Here is a 13434-nt window from a genome sequence, read left to right as displayed (position 1 = left end):
AACAAGAACACACTCCAGGTTTAAGGAGAATGACTTGATCTGCTATAACCAAACGACAACGCCTCTTTCAAATCCACAGGACTTTGTGTTAAAAGCCTCAAGTAAAGGTGCTCGTGTGGGATGTACCAGATGCTGAGGGGCAGGCAGAGACCAAGGAGAAAGAAGACAGAGAAAATTCAAGAAGAGCTGGCTGAATTCAGCACATCAGCAGAGTCTCTGGGATAGTCACCTTTCCCTTGCTATCATGCTTGGCCATGGAAGTCTTCCTCCTACACTGAGCTCAGTGGGTGGGTGGGCAGCAGGAGGATCCTGAAGTTTGAAGCACATGAAATGTGGCCACAGGGAGCATGGCATATCAGAGACAAGGGTGGCAACTGACTGGAGAAGTAAACTTCTCTCTACCAGCTGGTTTCAGTGATTTGGGCCCAAGCACAGCTATGGGCCATCTGAGTGACGTTGTTCTCATAGAATGTAAGAGATGGTCTCCAAATTAGACAAAAAGGGACATTTCCTACAACTTACGAAGCTGTCCAGGAAAGCGAGGTTCACCATAAGGGATAGTGATTCATTCAGCTGTATCTGGAAGCTTTTTAACATCTCTTAAAGGAATAAAAACAAATCTTGCTCTAGCTGCCCTCAGAACTGGGGAAAGCTGCCTGTTTAGCCTAGAGAAACATCTGCCAAGAGAGATTGGTTAAGACTTGCATAGAAGTCTGCAGATTCTGTCCTTGTCTGCAGAGGTGACAATTCTGGAATCACCCTGCTGTACCTAAGCAAAAAATCAAGTGGGATTTGTGCCATGGCAGTATGGTTACCAAATTCAGAACTCTTGTCTGCCCATAGCAGAGAATCTGTGCTTGCTGTTTAAAATTTATATACAGCTGTGGTTGAAGGCATTTCCACACACAACACATCAAAGATTTGTGACTGAGCTCCTGCTGGATCCACTACAGAGCCACCAGAAATTCTGCCTTAAACCTCCAAAACAATTATCTAGATACCAGGAAAAGTCCCAAACTGATGCTGCCTCTGTTCTGTAGGCTGTTCACTGATAGCAGTGCAGAAATAGCTGTCCTCTGCATGGGATAGATATTGTCACACTGGTCAGGCTTCCACCCAACAAGGCACTAGGAAATGGTAACTTGGGCCCACTGGTTGTTCACTGGCAGCTGCTGCATGAAGAGCAGCTCTTGCTAACTCAGGAGAGAGGGCTGAGTGTGTGGGAATCAGGGTGACAAAATGATGGGAAATAAGCAGTTTCCTGTCCATTAGAAGCTAATTTGACACTTCTCTATGCAACCTTTTAATGAGGTTAATGAAGACATTACAGAAGAAACAAGACTTCCAGAGAACTGTAGTCCCTTCTAGAAAACATTTAGGTATCCTAAACTCAGGATAGATACTGCTGACTGTATAAATTCCCCAATAAGTGACACAAGGAGAGAAAAGCAAATGTTTGAGTTTGGTTTTTTAACTCCAAGGCTTTTAATGAAGACAGTTCAGTATTAAAGGCATTGTGTTTTAGTTAGTACATTACCTTTTCAAAGTGCATGGTTGCTCACCAACAAAAATCCTCATGGATTTCCCACTGTCTAGGTATTTTCCAGCTACAGTCAGCAACGTTCCTCCAGACTTGGGGCCATACGTGGGAGATATACTTGTTATTACAGGATTCTGAGGAGAGGTAAAAATAAAACCAGTGGATTATGAAATTATTTCCAAAATGTAAAGAGGAGGACTTAAAACATTTATTAGCATTTCCATGAAGTAGCAATAAAGCCAACATGAATACAGAATTTACCATGCTGCATTGGACTCATGAGGAGTCCCTATCAGTTAATAGTGAAGCTAATTTTGACAATAAAGGTTTAATCATAGTGCTTACCACATACGAAAATGTGTTGAACAGTGTTTTGCCGTGTCCAGCAGAAACACTACAGGATATATTAAAACCTGGACTTTTTGCAGCAGGAACTGTGCATTCCAGCCTTCAGAAAACAAGGGAAAAAATGGAATTACTTTTTTTCCTGATTGATTTTTTTTGTATTAATATAGAACCACTTCAAACTCATAATAATGGGGAATCCATACTAAACAGATCATCAATCTATGTGCATCACAGACATTTCAGAAATAACAGCTAAAAGAACTGTGGCCCTCTTCCTTAAAAAGAAACACAAATGCTGTGGTCTTTATAATACTTGGCCACAGAAAATAATTTTAGTATATCATACATATTTCAGAAAAAAAGAAGTATGATAGAAAAAAAAACCCCTCTACTCAATGGCTATGGATTTTTTTTGAATTTTCCTTCAGTGTCAAATTTTGGCAGACAATAGCATTACAAAAAAATGAATTGTATACACACGTTTGTTGTAAAAAATTAAATATTACCAAAAATTAAATTTGAACTTCTACAGCAGCATGTGTCAAGGTATCCTGTTACATTCACATAGTCTCATATATAATCTAGTCTCCTTAAATTGTCTTGTTTCCATTAAGGCTGTTCAGAAAAGCAGTTAGGAGAGTGCTCTACACTTCTGGAGCACCTGCTGGGGTCTCCTCACTGCTGTGTATGTGAATAGGAAAGCTGTGCCACGATTTGCACAATGCTCTGGTGGCAGAGAGGGGATATTCACTGAACTTGCACTTCTGCAAGATAACAACCACAGTAACCACTGTTTTAAACTTAAACCATTATCCCAGTGTCTCAAATACATATTTCTGAGGAGGAGAGGTGCAGTTGAGGGTCATAAGCTTCTGGATGACGAAATACCTGCATCTTCTCACAGTTCTCTCCAGCAGCTTTACAGATCAGGAAAAGGTGACATAACTGAGCCCAGCAGGATCCTGGCAAAAGGAACCCGCCCCCTTTTCAAACCTTTGAATAGATTCATTCTTGCCAGCTTCCACAGATGATGAATAGCATTTCACAGACAATTCAGAAAAACTGCTGCAGGAGCTATTGCCATAAACTAGATTTATTTCATCTCCATTTTGAGCATTGTTTTTCTTGGGGTGTTTATTAAACCATGGGATTTTTTCAAATTTGAAATTTCAGAATCAGAGGTAATACTTATAGGCTGAATGTTTGTATTTGCAAAAAAAAAAAAAAAAAAAAAAATCCATACCGCATAAAGAACATCTGTATAAATGGAAATTAAAATTTTAGGTTTCTTACCTATTTTTGTTGCTAGATTTTGCTTCCAGAGGACAGATTTGTCCGCCAATATGGACTACTGTATTTTTTAATTCAAATCTATTATTTTTGCTGAATCCAAAGTCCCATCCACACAGTGTTAATTTTGTCCCGCCTTCTATGGGAGCGCTGCTTGGGAGAATCTGTTAAAAAATACTGTGTCAGTTGAATCAGGTTTTCTTGAACTTCACTTGGAGCTAAAGAATGGGCAAAGGAATAATTTTAGAAAAGCATTTCTTTTGGTGGACTATGTCCTAGCATTCATCTTAATTGTTCTTCACCTTTCATTTGTCACATTATGAGCTTTCTATGACAGTAGCAATAAATAACAAAACCTGTACTAGAAGGCTTTGAAAGATAATGTTTAGGGGCACTGAACAAGCTGTGCATTGTAATGGTCTTTTAAATCCTGCCGTTCTTGTCTTTCACATCTTATTTCTGGTGTGTTAAACATACAATATACTTATTTTGTTAGAAGCTGAATGCTGAACACAAAAGAGCCCCCAAATGACCGTTTTTTGTCAGCTTGATGAAAGTTTGGTTCAGAGTGAAGTAGCTTCAAAGACACCATAATCCAATATCGTGTTGACTGTGATAAAGTTAACACGACTTCTGCTATTCTTTCCTTAAACATTTTACATTTGGTCACTTCTAATTCCAAGTTAAAAATAAACTGCCCCTCAGAAACACAGAGACAATCTACAGAGGAAATACTTTTTTTTTTTGTGTGTGTGTGTATATTGTAAATTGTCCTGTAAAATATAACAATGGTGGGAAAAACGTAGGAACACTATAGAAGTCTTACAAAGCTCAGTAAAAGTACTGGTTAGTACTGTCAGTAAAAAAGCCCACCAAAAAATCAACCAAAAAGAAAATACATTAGATCAGGAATTATGAGGACTTTCAACAATACTGCACAATTTTGCAAACATATCAGTACCACTAGACAAACAAAAAAGAATGAAAGGAATGAGAGACTGAATTTATACTTGTGATTATAGTGCCCAGGTATCTTAAACTTAATTCTTTAGTGATAATAATTTTGCCCCTAAAATGCAATACAGCTGTGTCCTTCAAAGGACTCAGCTTAATTTTCAAGCTGAAAGGAAAGTGTTTGAGTGATGCTTGGCTATTATTTCATCTGGAAATCCAGTAAGACAGCACATTTCTTTTCAACTCTCTTGTAGCTATACTTCAAGACTCTCACAAATGAACTATTGTAGATAGAAAGGCAGCTGAAGAATACTTCAAAAGAATTATACCATATATTATATAGGGGGAAATTTACTACCCTCATTAGAAACCAGACAAAGAGTCTGATATAAAATGCACTGAAGACAGGAGGAACCTTTCCTGTTTTAAAGAGCTTTGAATCAGCTCTCAATGAGCAAAGAGAAAACCTATGCAGGAACAGCACTTTTGTACAAATCCATAAAAAAGGAGTGATACTCACACAGCCCCCTGACACACAACTGCAGCTATGAGCTTGGAGCCATACTGTGCCCACAAAATCTGTGCTATTCCCAAGTTTAACTTTTCCTTATTTCTTTGGAGTTTTCTTCCTCAAAATCTGGATTTGACTTTAGATTCTAGTTTTCCACTCTGCTCAGTATCTCAGCGCATTATCTATTTTTGAAGTAACAAAACTCTAGCAGAAACTAAAATTGCTCTGTGGGAGTAGAGGATGTCCTGATGTTCTGTACAATACACTGATATGTGGCATTTGAAGAGTTTGAAATGTAATCCACAAGTTAGCAAAATAAGGGCTTCACAATAAAAACTGAAGGTACCAAACACATTTTTAGTGATCTTACGTGGCAAAAGAGATCTGTGAGAGCAACCTGTGCACCTTAATTGAGTGAGGGGCAGCAAGTATTTACTACATTCTGTCAACAAATTTAGGAGGCAAGACCTCTAGGTAGATAGCAAAAAATAAATAAACAAAATCTTAAAGTTTTGTTTTTAAGTTCTGCAGAACTCCCCCATTTTTATTCAAGATTTATTTTTGTTCCATTTGTTCTGTATGATGAAAAGGCTGAAAATCAAATGTGGTTTTCCAGATTTTTTCTTGGGAGAGTTGACAAGAATGGATAGGGAACCTCCTGGTCTTTGAAGTGAGGTATATGTAGGCCTTGTCTGTGTACTTACATTGCACTGGTAGTAACAGAAAACAATCAAAATGCAAACCAGTTATAACTGTTATGAAATGCAGGATTAAGAAGAATACTGTCTTATCTCCACTGATAACATGGAGCAAGTCCACTGCAAGGCCTGTCATTCTGCTGTTCTCTGCACATTTGGTTCAAGAAGAAAGTTAACTTTCTGTTTTAGGAAAAATTTAAAGTATTGTGTTTTCCTTTTATTTATGTTGACAGCTAATATCCACTTATATACTTCCTACATTTTTGGAAGAAAATACCTATTTATTGAAGTTTCATTAGCCCATTCATTTTGATTCAAATACAAGAACACATACAACCACATGTGAAATTTCCAGCAAAGCCTCCAACCTAAACAAACAGCAGAAGGCCTGATGTTCTTGATACGCCTGATACAAAAGCCAGCTAAAATGACTCACTTTAAAAACAACAACAAACCATGTCAGATTTTCAACCACAACAAAGAATCAGAAGGGAGACTAATTTATGTCTTCTTTTACACCCTTCACCTTTCAGCGTGACCTGAACGCCACGCGCAGATGCCGGCAATTTGTTCCAGCACCAAGTGATCCCCGAGGAGACTCCTGCCCTGGCTTCCCTCTGGAACTGCTCATCCAGGCTGAGGAAACTCTTCATTGTTGGCAGAGGCAGGGGACGGAGCAGACTGGGAGCTAGGCTGTGGAGGGGATGTATCCCAGAGTCTGCCCTACTATGCTGTCTATGTTTCAGCAGACTTGACTGCTCCTCTCCAACCCACAGCTCCAAGGGAAAGTGCTTAAACGAGGGAAAAGAGACCAAGGATCTGCAATACTCCATGGGAAAATACTGGGCTTCTTCTCTACCATCCCTCCTGAGAGGAAAAAATGTATTTTTTTTCCCATTGTACACCACTTTGTGTAATAACCTGGGAAAATGTCATTAAAGACTTAGTTAGCTAACATCCACAGGACCAGACCCGCACAGAGCAATCTGTTCCCTCAGGTTAAAGTGATCATATGACATATCTCAAGCAATCTGCCCCTGTGAAAGCTGCAAAATATTAGGGAGAGGTTTGGACTGAATTTCAGATACTATGCAAAGCAGGTCATCCTCTGTTTGTTAGGAACAAAACTAGCTTGTTTCTTACATTTTATGCTTGTGAGTTTAAAGACAGATCAGAAGATGATGAATAATCTGTTTTATATTTTTTTCAGTAATCATGTTAAATGTCATGGTCCAGTAGAGCATGAAATTTGTCTTTACAGCTAGCAATCCAATGGATTTAAGTAGCCAGCTGCATTTTTTTACCTTATAAACCTTCTGGAAGCAACTTCTACCAACACTGGCATGCAGTAATGTGAGATTCACTTTAAGATCCATCAGTGTCACAGATCCATATTCTTTACAGGGGTGGACTGGGCTTGGCTGGGCAGGCTGGGCTGAGCCACATGGGGAAGGGGAGCACCTCGCCAGCCTCAACCTGTTCCCACTGCCCCAGACCCAAGGTGTGCTCCCCTCCCAGCAACTTCACAGGGACTGCAGAGCTGCCTGTGGGGGATACACCTCTTGGTCTAAGCGCCTGTGCATGGGCTCCAGGCTCTTGGTTCTTAAAACTGCTGAGTGAACACATTCAACATTGAAATTAAAGAGGGATACATGTGTTCAGCCCCTCTGAGAATCAGAAACTAAGCAGTTCAGAGCCTGAGAAATATTTTTTGTGTTATGGAAATATACAGCACTGCTGGAAAGTTTGTAAATTAAAAAACATTAAGAGTGCTTGAGCTCTACAAAAGATGAAACAAACTGTGCAGGATAGGAGAGTACCTTGGGCCTGCAGACATACAGAAAAATGTGAAAGAGCTAATTCTCACTGTATACCTTTGAATTGGTGATTTGGTTTCATATACACTAAGGCTGGAAAGGATTAGTTCATTATTTAATATAACCCTTTTGAAATAAATGTGATTTTTGGATAAAGGGAAAGTAAACTATTCACATTCTGCATTAGCAAGTTTGTGCATCTCTTTTGCCCTAAGTAAATGGCCACAGAAGGTGAGGCAAACCACCCCTCCCCCTTCCATTTTCCATCCATTTTGGATTTGATTCCTATAACTCTTCATTGTTTTTTCACTGAATTTTGCCTGTGTTATTCCTAAATGTTGTGTCTGAAAGATGAACATGGAAGAAACCAAACCTGTAAACATGTGTTTCTATATTTTCTAGATTAATTGTAGTTTTGCCTAAAACTTTAAAACTTAAAAATATTGTACATGAAATCATATGCCTGGATGAAAGAAATAAATTATTTTTTTAAAACCCATTTTTTTTCTCCCTTTCTCTCCAAGCATATCAAACTTACATCTCTGTTTATAAGTTGTATTCTAATAATGGAAAATGTATTTTTAATTACACAATGTAGTTTAAAGGCACTAACCCAAGTGAACGGGTATAAATGCTACCAGAAAGTTTTATGCTTGTCCCTCCCTTAGGTTTCCAGTCCATCAAGTGCCCTGCAAACCTCTGCCTCCACAGTTATGTCACACTCGACAGGGGAAGATTTGGTCCCACGTACAGTACAAATCCTGCATTAACCACAGCTAAATCCAAACTGCACCGTGCCAGTGCAGCTCTCTGCTCCTCTGTGCCTCTTTGTTCTCGCATGCCCTGGACGAGCTTTTGGCCGGCTGGCAGCAGCCCCTGGCTGCCCCTGGCCTGGGGGGCAGCTACAGGCCTGCTCCTCTTCAGTGCCAAGCAGACCCATGGGAACAAGGAGCCAGGGAGGGACATTATGGAAAAACAACTTCCCCAGGAGCTTGGGCAGGGAGAGAAGGAGAGAGGGGTTTTTTCTCACAAAGAAACACCATGCTTTCCTCCAACGCTGGAGCCAGCACAGGGATGGATAAGGAGTGGGAGCCAGAGACCTCCTGTGCTGGGTCAGGCTATGGTGGCCCTGGGCAGGAAATGCTTTCCTCCACTTTGGTCTCTGAGAGAGGTCTAAGAAGGGGGATGCTCCTTTCTGTGACTTTCCTGTCAGACCCCTGCCAGGCTGGCTCAGACCCATCTTGTTTCCCCATCAGAAGTGCTTTCTAGGGCCAGGGATCTCCCAAGGATAAGTAATCTCCCATCTTGGTACGGATGATCAGACAAACCTGTCCCTCCATGAGCATCTCAGCCCACAGTTCTCAGGGAGACCATCTGCATCCAGTCAGAGGATTTATGGCCATCAGGGCTGAGAGGAAGTTGAGGAAAGCTGACAATTTATCATAATTCCTGAATAGAAAATGTCTACAGAGTGCAGACTGTTCGCCCTTCAAGAGATAAACTTGAGAAATCCACCACTTTACCTCATAAACCCTAGGCAGGCAGGTGTCCTGGGTCCAGGTGTTGCTGGGGCACTCAGAAGACCTGAGGCACTGCTGGCTGCACCAGCCACACTGCATGAAGGCTGGTGCCAGCAGGCACTGGCTGCAGGACCTGAAGTGACGGCAGCCTGGCCCCTTCAGCGGGATCCTGGTTATCTGTCGATGGAGAGACATGATGCACACATCCTTTTAATACATGCACGCAGTGCCAAGGAGAATCTCTATTTATGCATAGCATGCTGGTGCTACTCAGATTTCAGATGTGCAAGCCACAGTTCGACTTCTCTTTAGCTCAGTAATTATAGGATCTTATAAGTAATTTAACTGACATGATTTTAAATTCGCTTGGGAGAAACCCTAAAGGCATCTTAATGTTATATACAGTTACTACCAGCATCTGGTGTTTACAGCAAGACAGCATTTTTTGCTGATGGAGAAAGAAAACAGCAGCGTGCTCCTCCCAGTTCTGTATCTCAGTATGCCTTAGTTTATACATTTGTAAAAATAGGCATGATGGCTATTTCATCTTTGGTGAGGCTGTATTAATATCTGTGGCACACTTACAGCATGTGAGTGCCCATGTACTTGTTTTTTAACACCTATCATCAAAAAACCTATACCTAAAATACAAGTTAAAATTTATATTACTTAAAATATCAGGATAGTTATTAAACAGTCACTCTAAACATGTAAGAATTATTTTTGGTCAAAATATTAAAATCAACGTATAATTGCATTACTATATAAGTGCTTCATATTTCTTTTTACTTCAGGACGTTCCTTAAATTTATTTTGTACATTTTCAGAAGATCACTCTTATAAATATCTCATACATTTCTAGTAAATGATTAATAACAATCTTTACGGCTGATGTATTTCTGTAAGTCCTTATAGAACTCAGGGGGTCAAATTATTGCTTACGATTATGGTTTAGGATTATCTGTAATATTATCTGCTGATGTTTTAAGCCTATTCTTCAATGCATATCTACTTATGACAATAGCATATTTATGATAGCTCTTCATCTTTTATTAACTCTTTGTAGACTACATGCGAAAGTCATTTTCAAGCCTTACTGACTTACAGTTTTAAAGACACCCATGTAGTTCTTGCATACACCACCCTCCTTAAAAAGTTACAATGCTATGACACAAACCAACAAAAGCCAGGAAACTGAGCACCATTCTTTCCTTAAGCCATTGTGTGTTTTGTCTTTGCAAGCACTTGAATTAGGGACAGGTTATTAAAATTTGCATTTCCTGGCTTTTGTTGGTTAGTATCACCAGTTCTTACATTATTTAAAAATTTCTCAATGATAGGCTGCCAGTTTGTTTAGTAGGGGAAAAAATATATCTTGGAGGAAACTTTCACCCCTGGCATTCTGAGGGAATGGCAGGGCTATGAGGATGCAGTGCACAAAGCAGCAGTGTGAACAGCTGCTCTTACTGATAGCTGCTGCTCTGAGGGCAGGTTTACACAGTGCAAGGAGGATTAGATTATGAACCACTCACCTTTTTCCCAGTCACTACCAGGGTATAGCCATCATCTGCTAATGAATTCTTGACAACAACCTGGGGAGAGATGGGGTGGGAGTCTAGCTGAAAGCTGACATGTGGAGCTGTGGGTTCTGAACGGGAAACCACTATCTAAGAAAGAAAGAAATTTTGAAAATCAGCAGGCAGTATGTAACACAAATGCATGCTGCTCAGCTGTCTCATGTTCTCTGCTTGCATTAATTACTTTGCATTACATTGCATAATATTTTGCATAATGTTCCATCATGATCTGATTGAAGCACTATGAAATCTACTTTATTTAATACAGCAAAATCATGGCTGTTGGAGGATCCTCAAAATACATCATATTTATTAAAATACGCAGGAGCCACTGCATGTTTCCTAGTCCTTCAATTTCAGGTATTTATAAATCACCATAAAAAATGAAGATAGGTCATTTAGTCAGTCCTACATATCTAAGAATGAAGAATTTTATCTACAATGTCTATTTAAAAGAATCTTAAAACTCCAGGTCTTCAGAAACGAAAAACATCTTTTATTTTCACTTTGGTCCTCCAGCCTGAAAAGCACACTTTACCCTGTGTCAAGTGTCTCTGGTCCCTGCTGCACGTGGGGCAATCAGACTGCAAAGCCATGTCAGGCACTGCGCGTGGCTGCCGTGGGACCCCTCGGAGCCAGGGGCACGGAGCTCAACACCCAGGGCTTCCCAGGGGCTGCTGCTCTGACAAAGCTCCTTGCAAGGTTTGGCTGGGCACCCTGAGCCCTGGCTTCTGTTGATTTCTGTGTGAGCTGGGTGTCCAGGACCGAGCACTCAAAGCACTTCTAAAATTACAGGTAGAGGTGAAGGCTCCTTTAGGAGATGCTCCAAAACAGGAGCCTAATTTAGTCGCCCCGAAGCCCCTTTGCAAAAACCTTCTCCCTCTCCCTCTCTCTCTCGATTTTAGGAGATCTTAGGGAGATTAGTCACACCAGTATGAAATTCCCCCACTACTCATCTCTCTGCATCTTGAGTTACCTAAATCCTTCTGAGAATCTGGGCCTATTCCTGCAAACACACGCCTAACTTTACTACGGTAACTTTGTTGACTTTAACGGGATGAGTCATGGCTGTTAAGCAGAGGCATAAAGCATCTGCAGATCGGGGTGGATATTTGATAGCAAGATTTTATAGGCTTGGGCCTGCAATCCAGAAGGATGTGCACCCAAATGCGATAGCATCAGGCAACAAAGGCAGAGCATTGTTTACATGAGGGAAGATCATGTTCATGTTTCAAAAGCTGTATCACGTGTAGTTTACTTAAGGAATTTAGATAATCAACATTTGCTGAGAAGTTAGGATTCAATGGGGTTCATTATTTAAAAAGATTGAAGCCATTCTGGAAATAACTTGTATGTCAAATGCTTCATTTTTTACTATAATGAAGCTTTTCTTCTGACTTCGAAGGCAGAATCAGAACAGCCAGGACATTGACTTACACAATTTCGCTGGCTTTCCACACTGCCAAGGTCTTTCAACAAGATGGCTGACTCCAAAACTAGACTAGAGATGCTGTAATTATAGCTGATGTTTTGATGTAATTCAAGACTTTAGTAAAATATATGAGCAGTTAATTCATGCCGATAACTGCTTCACATCCCAGAGGTATTTCTAGTTTGGGGTTGCAAGAGGCTTTTTTTTTCTTTAAAAATGAAACTGGCTTTGTTACAGACTTTGCTATGGATTTATTTCTCAGCACAGAAAGTACGGATTTTAGAAATCAATAAGGTATGATCGTTTTTGGTGACACAGAAGTATGGTCTCTGACTCAGTGTAATAGGGCATGAGCTCTGTTTTTCTATTCAGGACAATGAAAAATAGAATGGACTGGAAAGCTGCATGAAAAAGCTTGATTAATGTTGGCATTATGGGGAGAGGTAGCACCACAGCTGCAAATACCTTTTTAGTTGATCATTAGCCGTGTCTCATCTCGAATACCCACTGCTATAAAATGCTAAGAATTCTTTTCCATCATTAATCCAGGCTTCCTCTTATTGCCAAGCATTCTTTCTGATTGAGCCACAGTGTTAACTCTTTAAACACATCTGCATTCCACCCTCAGAGCAATACGTGAAAATTTGGATTCCATCTCTACAATCTTGGAAAAATTATTTGGTACTTTAAACACTGACTGACCTTTATGTTACTGAGGTTGATAGTCAAATCACCTGCTCAAAGCCCAAGTGACTAGACTTTGACCTCCTGACATACAGGGAGCTCGGATTACACTTCCTAGCTCATGGAATAAAAGTTTGGATTTTGCTTAGAACTAATGTACTAGCCTACAGTGCTGCTATAATAGATACTAGATGCAAAAATGTTCTTTTTGGTCTCTACAACTCTGTGATTTTTGCACACATCAGCCCAGTCCTTGAAATTCTATCTTACTCTTATCCGACATAATCCTGGAAAAAAATGCAATTTGAAGACAGCTTCTACAGCAGGAGGAAGAGGCTACTTAGGACTCCAGTGTCGTTCTCATAAAGCTCTGATTTTTATGGCTTGGGACTGAGCTAGTATGTGTGCAGCATAAATTTCATCTGCCATGGACACACCAACATACAGGGACCACTACCATGAAAATGGTACAGAGTATTACAGGAGGATTTCCCTCTGCAAAGACTATAAAATCCTGGGGGTCTTGGGGGTGTGTTTTTCAGCAGGGGGTGAATGAGTGTTGGATATTTTTTTTTTGTTTTATTTACATTTTAGTAATTAATTTATTAACCAAACATTTCTCCAGAGCATAAGAGAAATGAAAGCTTATTTTCATGCCTGCACTCAAGCAATTAGGAGTGAGAGAGGGTCTAGCACAGATAATTAACCAAAGGAGAACAAACAGACATTAGTAGTAAATGGTCAGTAGCTGCAATAGTAAGAAGTCACCAGAGGTGTTCTATAAGCTGTATGTGCTGTTCAGTACACCCATAAACGAGTAAGAAAAGTGGCTGAACAGTCCAGTGATAAAATTTTGTGATGATCTGAAGATGTTCAAGATGGTTAGGATGAGGACAGGCTATGAAGGATGGCAGAAGGACTTGACAAGACACTCTATCAAGGCAATAACATGCAACGTGAACTACAACAAAGAAAATTATTTTAAAACAGTGTATGATATATAGTTATCTAACTGCTTAGCAGCAGCCAAAACCAACCTAATAAAAACTTAGAAATTATTAAA

The 13434-nt window shown here is 40.0% G+C and overlaps 1 protein-coding gene across 7 annotated transcripts in view; it reads right to left on the bottom strand.

Moving 5' to 3' along the window:
- The window catches only part of MET (MET proto-oncogene, receptor tyrosine kinase), an 89597-nt gene that overhangs the window by 34260 nt on the left and 41903 nt on the right, over positions 1–13434 (bottom strand). For all 7 annotated transcript variants that reach the window (XM_063396715.1, XM_063396717.1, XM_063396716.1 and 4 more), the window contains 5 exons: positions 10211–10345; positions 8682–8855; positions 3182–3342; positions 1886–1988; positions 1538–1674 (listed from right to left, as the gene is read on the bottom strand). In XM_063396715.1, coding sequence (XP_063252785.1) covers positions 1538–1674; positions 1886–1988; positions 3182–3342; positions 8682–8855; positions 10211–10345 — 710 coding nt within the window. The remainder of the gene's footprint in view (positions 1–1537; positions 1675–1885; positions 1989–3181; positions 3343–8681; positions 8856–10210; positions 10346–13434) is intronic.

This window comes from Prinia subflava, chromosome 4, assembly GCF_021018805.1.
Source record: "Prinia subflava isolate CZ2003 ecotype Zambia chromosome 4, Cam_Psub_1.2, whole genome shotgun sequence".
In the NCBI taxonomy this organism is placed as follows: Eukaryota; Metazoa; Chordata; class Aves; order Passeriformes; family Cisticolidae; genus Prinia; species Prinia subflava.
This window is presented reverse-complemented; position numbering and strand designations above follow the sequence as displayed.